The sequence below is a fragment of the Tiliqua scincoides genome, chromosome 4 (assembly GCF_035046505.1).
Source record: "Tiliqua scincoides isolate rTilSci1 chromosome 4, rTilSci1.hap2, whole genome shotgun sequence".
NCBI lineage: Eukaryota > Metazoa > Chordata > Lepidosauria > Squamata > Scincidae > Tiliqua > Tiliqua scincoides.
Genome location: NC_089824.1, coordinates 94,351,677 through 94,368,710, shown reverse-complemented (window position 1 = coordinate 94,368,710; position 17,034 = coordinate 94,351,677). Strand labels below are relative to the sequence as shown.

Here is a 17,034-nt window from a genome sequence, read left to right as displayed (position 1 = left end):
ACCTCCATATGAATAGTATATTCACTGCCACCGGGTGTCATGGAGCATGCTGGGGTTTAGAGATTTCAGGGAAGGCTTGGGTCGTTTTGGACCACCGTAAATCAAATGTGGTTATTGGATTATAACTCAGCACCATCCTCAGCAGATATAGCTGAATGTAACCATAAAGTGGTATTTGTCATAAGCACCATGGGTCTCTTTCAAAAGCCCAGAGAACAGAGTGAAAGAACCTGATGCAGTTGCTTCTCTGGAAACTCTAAGTGGGTCTAGCCCTGGACATAGCCTAGATGGGAGACCACCTGGGAAACCCTTGTATGCAGTTCTAAACGCTATAGAAGAGGGACAGAATTGATTTTTTTTCTGAACTGACTTCAAAGAACAAGTCAGTTTTTGTAAAGGTCACTTTTCAGTGAAGAGTCGTTAAGTTGGCATTCTCAGCTTTTATAGGGGAGTGGAGTCATTGTGGCATTGGTGAGGGTGATATAAATTTATGCAGCACCGTAAGTATACCTGTAGTTTTACAGAGTTTTATAAACATAAAAAGACACATCCCTATTTCTGAGAAGCTTACAGTTTGAGAAAGCATCCCTGTGTATGCCTATTAAGTAGATCTGAATAAACATGAACAGGATTTTGTTGAAAAATTGACATTGGGGAATCCTAGCTAAGAGAGAGGACGTCAGGGCGAGAGTAGCAAGGAATGAAGGTAAACAACATGATAGGTACAAATAAACTATTTAAAGGGGAATCTGAGAGACCAGAGTTCACATTTTCATTCAGTCATGAAGCTTGTTGCTTGGCCCTGGGCAAGGCACTCTTTTCTACCTAACCCATATCTAGGCCTAACTCCTAGAAGTTATGTTCCAGAGAGTTGTCCACTGGTGAGGAGAAAATGGGATCACTCAAAATGCATACTTTTATAGCCATTGTAAACCCTGTGTCGGTGATGATAAAAATAAGACCTTGTTAGTCTCTCTTTGGTGATGTTCATTTTGTTTTAAACAAAATTTTAAAGTGTGTTGGTGATACTTATTAAAAATTGAGAGCAAACCATACCTGCAGAACTGGTCCTGCATAAACGTCAGGCTGTCTTCTCAAATATATACTGTCATATTGTAACCCTCCCAGGGGCAGAAGCTCTTATCGCACTCTACACTGCAGCTGGCACTCAATATGTTTCTTTTTCAGGTGGGAGAGATAAGCGTGGAGGCCCCATTCTAACATTTCCAGCTCGTAGCAATCACGATAGAATACGACAAGAAGACCTTAGGAGGCTCATTTCATACCTAGCTTGTATTCCTAGGTAAGGACATCTTTCATGTGTTCTGACTTGAAGCTGTGTCCTTTGCATCACCGGGTCACAGCAAAATGGCTTAAGAGACCTATGTGCAGTCATACCAAATTCATGTTTCTCTAACCTCCTCTTCTGTTTAACAGAGGTAACTTAGCAACAAAGCACATTGCCCTGGAGACTTCAGAATGCTTGGAGAAGCAACAGATCATAATGACCTTGGAGTAAAGTTACTTTGCAGTGCTGATGTTTAGCACAGTGAGAATAGTAGTCCACAAAGATGTGTGTTCCAGAGTGGTCACTGTTAACGGGAATGTACAGGGAGTTGTGGATTGCAGCCAAAGGCTTTGAATCTGTGTTACTGATTCTCCTAACAGAGTACAGGTTAAAAGGCCAGTTTTGCTCATCTGATAGAATCTAATGTGAAACCTCCCCTGGGCTATCCCCCTTTAGGTAGCCCTTGGTAGTGATGAGAGTCGAAGGGTTTGTGTATCTCATTCTTCCTTACCCCAAAACCACCCCTCTTTTTGCAGACAAATAGTATGTCTGGAAAGAAAGGTTCAGTCTAGATTTCTCACTGATATGCCTTTTGGGGTTTATATGCGAGTATGAGAGAGTTCATTGAACTGTGAAACTCCACACCTGCTGTCTGCACTATTACAATCTGGGGATACCATTTCCATGATTGTGTAGATAGTATAAGCCAAAGAGCTTAGTAGGAAAGAAAATCTGAATTTAAAGATAAGGATGATGAAAGTGGCGGTTATAAAAGATGCACATGCGATTCTGACATGATGTGTTTGGTTCAGCAGCAACTTTGGCAGAGAACTGTGTTGAGCTATTTGGGCAAATAACACGTAAACACGTTTTCCCTTGTTCACGTTCAAAGCTGAAGCTGCTTTTACGAAAAAGGCACTAAGTTCACCGGAGAGTGCATCTTGTTGCATGACTCAATATTAACCACAGGGTAAAGTTTGCGCCTTGTAAATGGTATTAAACATGACACTGCAAGGATGCTTTGCAATCCAGAAATAGCTCACATCTGAGCAGGGGCCTGCCTGTCCCTCAGTTGGTATTGAGTGAGGTGTGGATTTTCTCTTCAGGGCCAGCTGGCCCTCGTGTGCCCCTCTTATGAATTACAGAACTTTGGAGCTTTCCAAAAGACTTGGTGTCAGTTGTGTGCCAGACTAAATTTGGGGATTGGTAGCATTTACCTAGAGCTGTCCAAGCTGCTGAATAAAGCTGATGTATTTTATGACCAGGAGCAGGATGGATGGAATGAAATAGTAAAGTTCAGATGGTATGTAAGATGAAAAGTGAGCTTTGGTGTTCTGTGGGCAAGGTCAAGAGGTGAGATGTCATTGTGTTGATAGCAAAATGACAGTGACATTTTTACTAAGAGGGGATTGATCTTTGGGAGGCCTTGGGAAGCTAAAATGGAATGTTACTTGGTTGACATTTGGTAACAGGAAGACAGGGGAAGAGAAACCTCATGTTTATGTTTCCTTGAGCAGACCAAGAACTGTTCCTAATTACTGTGCTTAGAATTGTATTGCCAGTGTTAACTGAAGTATGCATACCACTGAAATCGACAGATCTGCCATGAATTTTAGTACACTCCAGTGCAGTGATTTTTTTCAACCCTTTTCATCTTGCGGCACACTGGCAAGGCACTAAAATGGTCAAGGCACACCATTAGCTTTTTGACAATTGACAAAGCACACTGTGCTGTCACTGCGGGCTCACATCCTCCATTGGTCCTATTGATAAATGACCCTCTCCCAAATTCCAGTTGCACACCTGGGGACCATTTGCAGCACACCAGTGTGCCACGACGCAGTGGTTGAAAATGGTTGCTCTAGTGTCTGCAATTATCATTATAAGGACTGATTTCAGCATCTGAATTTTTAGAGAACCTTTCCACACAGCCTTTCCACACATTCTATAGCAATAAACCCTTAGTTTCCTGCACAGCAGACAGTCAACAAAAAGCTGCAACCAGTGTTGATTGTCTGAGTGTGAATATGTTGCAATGTTTGTTGTTTTTTAAATTTATAAGCTGCTTTGCACGATAGCGACTGTGAATGCAATAAACAGATATTCACCATACATTTTGCATTTTTAGGTCACTGCTTATAAAAATCAAGCTATATAGGTTGAGCCTCATTATTCGCCTGGGTTCCGTTCCAAGCACTCACATGGATGGCAAAAAACGCACTATAGCAAATCAATTTAAAAAACAAAGTTTCTGTGCTCTGGTGATTTAAAAACAGCCTTGCTGACCTTTTGACTCTAAGATAAGAACATAAGAACAGCCCCACTGGATCAGGCCATAGGCCTATCTAGTCCAGCTTCCTGTATCTCACAGCGGCCCACCAAATGCCCCAGGGAGCACACCAGATAACAAGAGACCTCATCCTGGTGCCCTCCCCTACATCTGGCATTCTGACTTAACCCATTTCTAAAATCAGGAGGTTGCGCATACACATCATGGCTTGTACCCCATAATGGATTTTTCCTCCAGAAACTTGTCCAATCCCCTTTTAAAGGCGTCTAGGCTAGACGCCAGCACCACATCCTGTGGCAAGGAGTTCCACACACCGACCACACGCTGAGTAAAGAAATGTTTTCTTTTGTCTGTCGTAACCCACCCAACACTCAATTTTAGTGGATGTCCCCTGGTTCTGGTATTATGTGAGAGTGTAAAGAACATCTCCCTATCCACTCTGTCCATCCCCTGCATAATTTTGTATGTCTCAATCATGTCCCCCCTCAGGCGTCTCTTTTCTAGGCTGAAGAGGCCCAAACGCCGTAGCCTTTCCTCATAAGGAAGGTGCCCCAGCCCCGTAATCATCTTAGTCGCTCTCTTTTGCACCTTTTCCATTTCCACTATGTCTTTTTTGAGATGTGGCGACCAGAACTGGACACAATACTCCAGGTGTGGCCTTACCATCGATTTGTACAACGGCATTATAATATTAGCTGTTTTGTTCTCAATACCTTTTCTAACGATCCCAAGCATAGAATTGGCCTTCTTTGCTGCTGCCGCACATTGAGTCGACACTTTCATCGACCTGTCCACCACCACCCCAAGATCTCTCTCCTGATCTGTCACAGACAGCTCAGAACCCATCAGCCTATATGTGAAGTTTTGATTTTTTGCCCCAATGTGCATGACTTTACACTTACTGACATTGAATAAGATAAGATTGAATAAGATAAGTGTCCTTAAGAAGACAGTCCATCAATCAGTCGTCCTCCAGGCCCTTCACTCAGCCCCTCCCTTCACCAATGCAAAGCATCACCTTTCTTTGGTGTGCTCAGGAGGAAGGGAGGGGCCCGCTGGAGAGAGAAGGATGGATGGATTGTCAGCCAGCTGCCCCCCCTCTCATTAACAAGGCTATTGTTGAAGGACTGTTCAGTTTTTTAAACTTATTTTAAAGGGGTGCATTTTTCCCCTTCTCCAGGGATCAGCACATTCCTTCTCATTTGCAGTGGCCATTTGTGTTGAGTCAAATCCGTGTATAAAAAATCCGTGCATAAATAGGCAGGACCTGTATGCCTAAAAATTTAATATGTCATGCTGTTGTGAACTTGATTGGTTTATAGGACATTTCAGAGAAGGGGGTAACCAGCATGTTGCCCACTCCCTTTGACCACTGTGGTCATATTTGTTTCCCCCAAGCACGAGCAGTGCATCTCCCAGTTTCCTGGTTCCTCATTCACAGCCCTGCTGCTCCTGTAAACTCCTGCAGTTACTGGAATATTTCTCTTCTCTCTTGTTCACTCCATAGTGTCATAGTCACTCCTGTGTGCTCTTGAAAACCCTGCATGGATTGGGGAAGGGGAAGATGTGCAGCAAGGATATGTCACTTCCTCTGAATTCTTGTTAATTTCCCCCTAGCCTAGACATTAAAGTGAAGCTATAGGAGCAACTGAAAGATGTAAGCAAGACTTCTGAGTATTTGGTCAGCTGATGTTTTGCCCTGAAGCCACCAGTTGCTGCTCCTAGCTTTTCTACTATCACAGTGGTGCAGCAGTGATGGGGGTAAAGAAGTATACAAAGTCCAAGGTGTATAGACAAAGAAGGATGGAAGGATGTGGGTAATGAGTCTGTTCAGAAAACAGTGGAACAGCATGTGTCCCATGGGTAGAGCTGATGGGAAATGGCCACAATCTCTGGCTGTTGTTGAGGATCATATTTATTTATTTAGGGCACATACATGCTGCTTTCCCAGTATTCAAAAAAGTGTACAAAGAATAAAAACACATTTAAATTACCATAACCACACTTTAACAAAAGAGGTTTTCTCCTAGCAACCTAAATGGATTAAAACTTGTGTTTGGAGAGTTGAGAGTTGTTTTTTTTAAACGAGAATTAAAGCAAACAGAAATTCACTGTTTTCTTTAATCTTGTAATAGGAATACATTTTTGTGCATAGGAAAGACTAAAGTTAAAACAAATATGGCAACAAACAGCATGCATTCCAGCTGATTACTTCCTCAACAAGTATCTTCTGTTCTGCAAATAACTTACTGATCAACAGAAGGTGTACCTACTTGAATAAATTCACCCTCAATTAAGCCCTCCATGGTAACTTAATATATCAGTCCATCTAGAGTTCTAGCTTTGTGCCTTCTCCAACAAGGAACAAAATTCCCCTGCTAACTGAGTAAGAGGCACTATTTCAAGTGGGTGCTCCTCTTTTATTTAGCAGGGGGAGAATAACTGGCCCTCCTCACCCCAGCAGTGTCTTTTCTAGTGGCTGCCTACTGGTGTTCTTTTGCATCTTTTTAGATTGTGAGCCCTTTTGGGACAGGAAGCCATTAGTTATTTGATTTTTCTCTGTTAACTGCTTTGTGAACTTTTTGTTGAAAAGCGGTATATAAATAGTTAATAATAATAAATTGCCAGTTACTTGCAAAATTTCATACAGCTCAATCCTATGCCTTCTCAAAATTTCATACAGCTCAATCCTATGTCTTCTCAAAAGTAAGTTCCATCGTGTTACTTACTCCCAGGAAAGTGTGCAGAGGATTTCAGCCAATGAATCTTAAAAAAAACAAAACGATTAAACCCTTTTGTTTAATGTTATCTCCCCCTGCCATTACAGTGTAACTCTTTGACATGTCAAGGTTCTCTTATGGATTAATTATCTTTTATGGGATGTCACATAGTAGGTGAACAGAATGCCATTTGTGCCTGTTAAGGTTCCAACTAGCTGCTTGCTTGTTTCTTACTCTGTTTGTATTTAGCCATTTCTGCATTGTAGTACATCTGTCAAAATGTTAAATCAAATGCAACTTCTGGTGATCTGTAAAAGAATGAAAGTCTATGAAACAAGCACAAATATCTGTCGTATATGGAGGAAAGAATTACCTGACTTGATGCAAAGACCAACGAATGGTTCACATAGTCATTCATAGGTTATGTGATACATTTTAACCATTATATAGTATATGGGCAATGCCTGGAAAAGTTTTCAAATCGAGGTGGGGGGGCTGTTTGGTAGAAATGCCCGCTGGTCTTGGCCAGGATTTCATTCTACCCCTGACTCTCACATGTGTGTAATCTCTCTTGTTTTCTCAGCACTTAATTACAACTAACTTGTCTCATCAACTTCAGTGGTGCTTAGTCATTATTAACTTCAATTGGATTAATTTCCAGCAACTTCTATTGTTTTTAATAAAACCTGTATTATAAAAGGAGCAGCACCCAGTTCACATTTTTCTTCTATAAAGCACCTCACACATTGTAGGCTCTGATATGAACCTGAGGGTGACTTGGGCAAGTTGAACAGGCTTATGCTAAGTAAAGCACGTGTCATGGTTTTGCGTAATTGGGGCATAGAATTTTCTTGGCTCAGACCAAGGAAGGATCAGGTTAAATCTTAAGGATTTCTTGAGGCTGAACACACATTCACACACAAATTGAACACACACAAATTGAGATTGATCACACACATCCTCTGCTTTTTAAAAGGAACAAGAGAACTGGGTTATGCAGCCTATCTTTCCTGCCTACCATAACTCCTTTTCAATCATACGTGTCTGTAACCGCTTGTGAACTGGCCTGTACAGTCAGTAGCGGTTTCTTTAATTGTGGCAGAACTTTGACTGTCATTATTCCTGTGCAGCAATCATGTACAGTTGGGTTTTCACTATTTTGCTATTTCCCTGCATAATGGGCACACATGTGACTGAACCTTGACTGCAGTTGTGAAGGGAAACACAGTACATGGCAGGTGGGGTAGCCAAGCTGGAGTTTGAGGCAGTGCTCATCCTAACTACTGTCTTATTTGCTTTCTAGTGAAGAAGTGTGTAAGCGAGGCTTCACTGTTATTGTAGATATGCGTGGATCTAAATGGGACTCTATAAAACCACTTTTGAAGATCTTACAGGAATCCTTTCCCTGTTGCATTCATGTTGCACTGATAATCAAGCCGGACAACTTTTGGCAAAAACAGCGGACTAACTTTGGCAGCTCCAAGTTTGAATTTGAGGTAACATCATGTGACCCAGTTGGATGACTTCTTCAAAATGTTGGGTATCAGGAATAAGAGTGACCTATCTCTTGAACACTGTTATTTCAGGAATCTTTATATAGCTAATACTTGGCTTGGTAGACTCAGTTTCACAGACATGGAGGGAACTTAATTTATTCCAAGATGTAACTGTTCATAAGATGTACCATTTTTGTAATGCACACAATCAGTTTGGCAACCTGAGTAATGTGAACCGCTGTTTGTAGAATTATGGCCAATTTATATTTTAAATTTTTTTTCAGATGTAGGAGGAGTTGTATCTGTGTAGGTGTGATCTTGATCTTAGAATAATAAATCATAAAATATGAGCTAAACTGTATATTATAAGTGCCTTTCCCTTCCATTTGCCCTCTGAATTCTGCAAAGAGGGTTCTGCTTCAAGCTGCATCCATTGTAAGAGATTGGCAAGAGCTTTCTCTCACTAGGGCCCCAATTCTCCTTTTCTTAGAGAGCCTGGCCAAAATACAGCAGCATAATTTTTCCGTTTGCTTTTCCAGTTGCTGTCAAGTTGCTTTTATTTAAATATACTTTTGGAAAAAAGTATTATGGAAAAAATAAAAGTATTATGGGGAAAAAAAACTTCGATTCTTGATGGCTAGGAGTTGGTTGATTTCTGAACTTGAATTTGCAATTTTTGTAATTTCTAGTGTTAACCACCTGTGTTGGTGGATTATCTCTTCGCCTCTTCTCCTCTCCCTACTTCAAGGATAAAAGAAAGATGAAAATGAGTTGAAGTAAAATTAGTTTTGGGTTGTAATAACTGAGGGTTCGCAATGACGTTGAATAGTAGTTTGTAACAAAAGGGCTCAAATTCAGAGTGAATGGGATCATGAATCATTTGTACCAAAGGAGACCTGGGTTCAAAACCCTGTGCAGCTGTAGCTTTAGGCCAAAGGAGGTTATATTTCAGCGTAGCCTGCTTCACAGGATTGTTGTGAAGATTGCATGGAAAGAAGCACATTTACACCTAAAAATTGAGGGCTCTAAATATGGAAACTTGATAAAACACTTGATGATCCTAGTTATGATCTTGTACATGAACTGTCTAAACAACTTGCGGGTTTTAGAAGACAACTGCAATGTGGATTATATTCATCAGACTAAATGGCTAACATTTAATTTTTGATGCCTTTCAGACAAATATGGTGTCTCTAGAAGGCCTTACCAAAGTCGTTGACCCTTCTCAGTTAACTCCGGAGTTTGATGGCTGCTTGGAATACAACCATGAAGAATGGATAGAAATCAGAGTTGCCTTTGAGGATTATATTAACAATGCCACACACATGCTGTCCAGACTGGAGGAGCTGCAAGATATACTAGCAAAAAAGGATTTGCCTCAGGACTTGGAGGCAGCGAGGAGTATGATAGAAGAACACTCGCAGCTGAAGAAGAAAGTCATCAAAGCCCCAATTGAGGATCTGGACTTGGAAGGGCAAAAACTCCTGCAGAGGATACAGAGCAGTGAGACTTTCCCCAAAAAGAACTCTGGGTCTGGAAATGCTGACCTACAGAACCTCTTGCCGAAAGTATCCACCATGTTGGACAGGCTGCACTCGACACGACAGCATCTGCATCAGATGTGGCATGTGCGGAAGCTGAAACTGGACCAGTGCTTTCAGCTCAGGCTTTTTGAACAAGATGCAGAAAAGGTAAAGTGTGTGAGAGCATTTTCTGAGCCAGGGATGGCAACTACTTAAGCAGGCAGGGCCATATGCATTGCAGCCTAATTGCACTCTGCAGCCACGAATCTCACAGGTAGCTCCCTTTTTAGAACCTGAGGCTGGATGGATGTGAATGTTGGCCATCCAACCTTGGGGTTAAGGTTGTTGGCCAGTTTGGGGCCAACAGGAGTCATATTCATAGTTGTAACTCAAAACAAGCCATTGCTGGAAAAGGGTTCAAAATGGTTTTATTAGTTGGAACCTCCTAAAAACCTCATGGCAATTGCGTAGTCTGTTCCTAATGGAAAACACTATCTGGTTTGAAAGGAATTCATTTTGGTGACTGTTAATAACTGTGGCTGTTTTAACATGGACAATTGATGACTCAGGCCCAAACCAAGTGTGCACTTATTCCATGGGAAAATATATCCATGGGTTTCAACTCACTTAGGATTTGCAACTACATGTTTACCACAGTCCAGGGCTTTCTTTGTGATACAAGCTGTACCAGCCCTTCCTCCTGTGCTGCCTTGGCAGACTTCCCAGGCCTGCAGTAGTCTTAGCAGCACTTGCCATTGAAAAGGGGCCAGAGGTCCTCTTTTCCCCCCCACCCAAGTCTTTGCCCGTCTCAGGGCAGGATATTTCCTGGTTTGGTCATAGACCGTACTGTGATTCCCAGCCTTGACTTTCACAGGGGGGAACCACCCCATCCCCCCACATTTTCTGCACTTCTGCTCTTCAACCAACGAAATGGGCTTCTTCCAAAGAGAATTCTTTTCTGAATAAAATGGGCTCCCCTCCCTGCTTTCAAGCAAAAAGCTTCTCCCAGAATCAATAAAAGTTCATGGGTGGGGCAGGGAACTGATTGGGCACTATTCCAGGGCAACCTTCCCATTCAGAACTAGAGAAGGAAGCTCTTTAGTACTGGGAAGCAGTCCGTTACCTTAGCACAATTCAGTTCCACCCTATGGAAGCAGGTCACACCTGCCTCACCTCCTTCATACTACAACTACTGGGAGCTACAACAAGCGAGGACAGGGGACTATGACCCCAGAAGACAGTGTCATGAAAACTGCACATACCATGCATGCCAAATTCACAGAACTTTCTCGGTTGGTGGGAGGGGAGAGAGACAAGCCCTACAACCACCCAAGGCACATCTGTTCTGCATTTTGGGGGTGCATGTGCCAGTGTATGTGATGACTTGCCCTACTCAGAGCAGTATACCTCCAGCCCTCCTTTCCAAACCCTGCAGTAGTCGGTCCATGGCTGGAATCTTTTCATTCTCATCATTCGTATCCTCTTAATAAGTTTTGTTCTTTACCAACAAACCGGCGTTCTCTAGAGAGGATCCCCTGTCCAAAAATGTTATGGGATACCTTTGTCAGAGTCTGTAAAATCTGCTGGTCAAAGATGTGCTTAATGAAGGCTAATAGAAACCCAACTGTCGATGGCAATGTAATGGCAACAATCCCTACGCTAGTGCTGTTGCTCTAAGTGTCTTAGATTTTTTTTACATAATTCCTAGTATACGTTTATGGCACTATTTGTCACTAAATTGCTCTATATATTCATGATATTCTCCTAGGCCAACATCAGTGCAATGGTTTCTTTGTGGTCCTGTGTGTATGATAGCTTCAGTGTTACGGAATGGACTGACTAAAATTAACAAACACATGAAACTGAGGATGGGGATAAGGTCCCTGATTTACCTTTACCATACTTTGTTTCTTAATGGCACATCATTAATCAGATCTTATTTAGTCATAGTTTTTCCCCCCAAAAAAGAATTAATTGGGCAACTGCTGCAATTTAAAACTATGGAAATGTTTAATCTAACTCTATAGAAATTTTTAATCTAAAACTATGGAAATGTAACCTGCTGTGATATAAGCAAATATTCTCAGCACAACTATTTAGAAATAGTTTCTGGGGTCTGTATCCGTCTCCAGTATAGTTCATATGGAATCTCACAACCCCCTTATATCTTATTGAATGAATGTCATTAATTCAAAGTGTTCAGGAGGTATACATTAAAAAAAATAATCAATCACTTTGCACGTCCCTGACCATCTTGCTACATCAAGGTAAAGTAGTAATTCTGTTAATGTAAGTGGGGGGGGGGGGATTTCTTTTAGATCCCAGTAACTAGTACCTGCACCATTTAATTTCTTCATTAACTTTAATTGGGTCCTAAATTACCATAATGCTCTCTTGGTGAAATCCTTAAACAATTTAAAAAACCCAACCACCTGTGTGTGTGTATTCCTGAACCTTACAGAACATACAATCCCTTTTTATTGTAAAAGAGAGTAGATCCGTTACCGGAAAGTTTAAGTTAAAACTTGTCTCGGAGGATATGCTGGCTTGTGCACCAGATCCTCCATCAGAAAATGACATCTGCCTTATTTGCTTGTTGTTGGTGAGCCCACAGTTAGCTTTCTTAGCGTACATGTATTCTTTCACTTCTTGTATTTATGCTAGTGCTTCTACCTTTTTAGTGCATTTACCTTTTTGTAGAGAGCTCCAGAGCTGTAGCATGCTGCCTTCCAGTATTTCTGCTTATAGACCTCCTCAGTCAGCTGCAGAGCTAAGAGCTCCGGGTGGACATCTAACTGTTGTGGAGCCTAACACGGGGGAAAGATTTTCAGCTTAGAATGTAAGTCGTCCTCACATTCCATTCAAACCATGACCTTTCCCCAAGATTTACAATGCATCGGGGACTGGGAAAAGGCATAAGGAAGTAGAAGATTCATCCTCTTTGCCAGTGACAACAGGAGATAACAGGAGCCAATTCTGACATCATATTTTTTACTCCATGGAGGATTAAACATGGAAAAGGTGTTAACAACAGCACATGCACATGCATTTTTGGTGTTTTATTCCTAATCAAAGCGTGTGCACGAGTGGGCCTGCAGTTCCTATTTATATTGCCATTTTGTTAAGTAGCTGGAGTGCTAACCGTTTAATTGCTTTTTAAAAAATGAACCTGGAGTCAGTGGGACAAAAGTCCCATGTTCCATGGCTTGCGGTGAAGCTGTAGCTCCGCTTGCCTAGTTGAATATGTGGAAGATTGTCTGTTGATTGCATAATGAGCTGCCTGTACATCTATAGCAAATTGTATGTCTGCTGAAGTTCAGGAGTTCATTTTTCTTGCTTATTTCTTGCTATCAAATCAGCTTTTGTTTAGGTATGCCTGACCTTGTATTCAGTCGAGCTTTTTAGATTGTCTTATTTTCAGCAAAGTTCATTTTGTTGCAGTGCTTTGCTTTTCCATGAATGGCCCAAATGCCAGGCAGTCATTTGAATTAAAAAAAAAAAAAATCCTTGTAATTAGAAATGTCCTTTAAAACTGGGCACTGCTGCAGATTCTGTTCTAAATTCAGAGAAGGCTGTTTTCTGTTGGCTTCATAGTCCTCAAAGCCAGATGTGATGAGAATAGTAATGTGTACCTAAGGTTCATTTATCTTGATGTATGTGCATAATTGTAGCACTTTCTCTTCCTGAAGCAAAATGTTGTCAAATTGAGCACTAGGGTTTTAAGCCACAGTTGAGGAAGATTTTGTGTGCAGTTAGTAAGGTGGGTAGTGATCAAGTCTTGTGGATCCAGATAGTAGATATGAATATGCATTACAGCAGTCCCAAGCTCATATAAGGGAACTGTAAGCACTGTATGTATGGGGGAAGGGCTATGGCAGCAATGTGATTCCCAGGATCTGCTGCTGGAGGGGAGGGGGTTTTTTACTTAAGGAAGTTCCAGCCTCTGGGGGGTGCGAGTGTGGGGAGCCCTGCAGATGCCTCTGCACGGCTCCCCAAGCCTCCAAAACAGTTAAAAAAATTGGAAACCACTTCCAGTTTTTGATTGAAAACAGGAAGTGGTTTTTGATCACATTTTTTTTTACTGTTTGGAGGCTGGGAGAGCCTTGCAGAAACATCTGCAGGGCTCCCCACACACCCCCTCCCCTGGAGGCTGACAGTCCCTTAGGTAAGTGGAAAACTCCCCTCCTCCCAGCAGCACTGTGATCTTGGGGATTGCATTACTGCCTCCCTCCACCCCTTAAACATGCAGGGATAAGTGCTTCCCTGGCTGGTGGGTCATGACCCACCAGTTTGGGAACAACTTAATTACAGGATGGGAAGTAATGTCTTGGTACTGGAAAGGTATATGCACAACCATTCCATACTAACCCTGCATACTTACCATAAGCATCAGCCAGCTTACCCTTGTAGTGGTAACCAGAATCTGACTGGATCTGTCCTTTCTCCTTGCACAAAATAAAGTCCTACTTAGGTTTGCATAGATAAAACAAGTGTTTGTGACTAAGTTTCTATATTAGATGCTTAACAGCACAATCCTAATCTCCCCCCCCCCCACAAGTCATTTGTGCCAAACCTGGTGTGTTGCAAACGTGCCATAAGACATGTTTGTGCTGACTTTAGAGTCAGAGAGGCCAGTGCTAGCCTACCCTTGCCAGGTCCAGGCCTGGTGGGGTAAGTTTGCATTGGCTGAGCTTGGCCGACGCAGGGATATGGGAGGAGGTATTTCAGAGTGCGGGAGCGCAGGTAGCAGTTAGGAAGTGGGAGGTGGGGCCACGATCTGGTGGTTATGCTGGATCCTGACCCCGTTCCCGACCACTGCAAGGCACTGGATTTGCGCTACCTCCTGAGGTGGCTCAGATCCAAGTAGACCCATTGGGACCAGTGCAGCGTGACACAGAGTAAGGGGAAAACTTTTCCCTTGCCTTGGGTTGTGCTGATTCGGGCTCCAAACTTGCGCTGGATGTAGCGCAGGTCCGCTGGCCTGCCTGCTGCAGCGCAAGTCAGGATTGTGGCCTAAGACTACTGTTGGATCAGATTGATACTAAATAATGAAGTGTCACTAAGTTAAACTGCAGTTGGCAAAGAAATAACACATGCAGTAGTTTAAAATGCATCAAAACTTGTGTCGGTTTTAGGGGCTTCTTCACATGTGGTTTTCTCCTGATCACTGAATGCCATCCTTGGCAAGTTGACAAGTTAGTGCACAGTGTGCAGGGTGATTTCTTTTTCTAAACGAATCCCTCCGTTATGACGCAACTGTATCTGAACAGATCCTAGTAAAACAAAGTACCCTTTGTTCTACTATTATAGTATGAGAGATGAGACATGAACTGCAGATATCCAGATCTAAATGGAATTTGGGGTCTGTTAGTAACCTTTTCTCTTTGAAGTGGTATGCTTTTATAATATGCAGGCAATGTCTTACATGCTTATGTGCTGTATTTTCAGTTTTATTTCCAGAGTGATTTACAGAGAACATCTTAAATGTAAACGATAATAACCCAAAATGAGCTGAATTAAAACAGCAGCAAAACCAGCAGCTAAAATATATAAAACCTTAAAAGGCCTGGGAGACAATAAAAAGTCTTCATCTGGAGTTGGAAAGGTATCACTGTTGGTGTCAAAAACTTCCTGGGCAAATGATTCCATTAGCGTGGTGGTGTGGGGAGGGGCATCACTGAGAAGGCTCTCTTTCTGCTTACCACTGACTTCACCATGGGTGGCAGTGGCATCCAGAGGAGGGTTTCTGAAGGCACTGTTAATAAACAAGCAAGTTTGAGGCCAGGGAGCTAGATTACTAGCTACTATTTATAGACAGTGAGGGTAATTTCTTTGGGAAACTTTTAAGCAACGTCCTCTTTCGAGTTGAATTGTCTAGGCTCTGCACGAGGATTCTACCATCTTAGAGCTAGTCTAGATAGGGCCAGTCTCTGTTCCTCTGCTCTGATGTCTGTAAACACTTACCATGTGATGCAACCTTATTATGTTGTAAGTTTCCCCTGCTAACCACTTGGTTTCAATGGCAATGCTGGTGGTGATGTGACAGAGTAGGGTGGGCAACATGAGGAAATTGATGCATAATGAGAGCTTTCAGTGCAGAGTGGAGATTCTCCATGAGGAAGTGGGATCATGGGCTAATAATGAGGGATACCGCATCAGTGATCACTCAGATTAGCTCAAACTGAGTGGTAAACTCCAGCGCAGGTGAGTGTTCTGTGCTGATGATTGCTCTTATGAAGCTGCATTATATAAAGAAAGCACACTTGAAACAGGAGCTTGTAGTAAAGCTTAAAACCACATAAGAAGGGAAGAATTGTTTGAGATGATATAATTGGATGTTTTATAGAACTCTGTAAAATTGTAGTTGCATCATCTGAGCTAGACTACTGACGAGGGCACAAACAAACTATTGACTTTTTGCACCTTTTACACAAGCCAAATTTACGTGGCTTAAATTTTTTCTCCCCCAATTCTGACTAACCAAACCACCATTTCACATAGAGGTATAAATGGGGGTGGGAGAGACTGGACCCTAAAGTTTATGTATAATAAATGGCTAAACTTTAAAGAGTGGGATGACTGTTCATGTGTACTCGAAGTCTGTGTTGTTGAGGATACGTGTTAACGTTTTTTTGCAGTGTTGATAAATGGTCAGAACTGTGGTGAGGAAAACGTCTCGGTTTGTTAATTGTTGCCACAAAGATTTAAGCTCAAAAGATGATTTGCCAACTAGTTACCTACTTTATTGAAGCGTTTGGGGTTTTTAAAAATCATCTTTCAGCCACCCTCTGGTGTCTACTATCTTGCAATTTATTCTTCTTAAAAATACAGCCGGGGATAATATTTCATAACTATCCCAAGCAAGCTCTTTAATCATTCAACCTTCTTATCGACAAGTTTCATCATGTGGTTAGGTAGTTTCTCTGAGCATCTAAGCTTAAGCAAACCTTCCTGAAAAATCTATTGGTTCTTGTCACCATCTCTTTCAGTAGAGAATATATTGCTCCCCAGTATTAATCAGGGCTGTTTAATTGAATAAGACAGGCCAGGCCTGCTGACCTAGAAGTTCTCATGTTGTCTCCCAGCTTCTGCTACTCAGCAGTGTTCTGTTCTCCAATTATGCCAAACCACTACTGTCAAATACTGTGTTAATTCAGGATATTGCCAACAGTGGCAGGAGTCATTTGGTACTATGCCAAAGCGGAAGAAATAGGAGATTCATAAGATACCACATTTCTGAGGTACCTCAGAGTGCTTATGTTGATGGTCTTTTGTTCCCCTTCCCCCCATCCTTATCTATAGCATTTCACATTTGTGTCTCATTTAATTCAGTTTTCAGCCTAATTTTCCAGTGTATCAAGAATTCCTTTGAATTCTGCTGTTAACGTATGGATAATGTTCCTCCTGGATCTGTCTAATACACTACTTAGGAGCATATATGTGTGTTCATTTTTAAATTGGATAATTAAAAGGCTTAAGAAATATCTGTGAGACCCACTTGATATTTATACCTGCTGGTCCATGCTGGTCCATTAATAAGTGCTTTTGGAGTGTGATGTTTTGGCAAACTATAAATGAACTTGGCAAATCCATAACAGTTTTTACTCACCCAGCTTAACCATATGTTTTTGTGTTGCCGTTTGGGACATGTTGATAACCTTAAAGAACCAACTCACTCCTTTTATGAAAGCTTATTCAGATGCCATTTTTATTTGTC

General features: G+C 41.8%; 1 protein-coding gene across 5 annotated transcripts in view; it reads left to right on the top strand.

The window, feature by feature from the left end:
* Positions 1 to 17,034, top strand: part of TRIO (trio Rho guanine nucleotide exchange factor) — a 272,849-nt gene that overhangs the window by 78,589 nt on the left and 177,226 nt on the right. For 4 of the 5 annotated variants that reach the window (XM_066626080.1, XM_066626079.1, XM_066626083.1 and 1 more), the window contains exons 3-5: positions 1,189 to 1,303; positions 7,602 to 7,794; positions 8,973 to 9,485. In XM_066626080.1, coding sequence (XP_066482177.1) covers positions 1,189 to 1,303; positions 7,602 to 7,794; positions 8,973 to 9,485 — 821 coding nt within the window. Of the gene's footprint in view, positions 1 to 1,188; positions 1,304 to 7,601; positions 7,795 to 8,972; positions 9,486 to 14,847; positions 14,923 to 17,034 lie in introns of those variants that run through there. The other variant, XM_066626081.1, reaches the window with a different exon arrangement.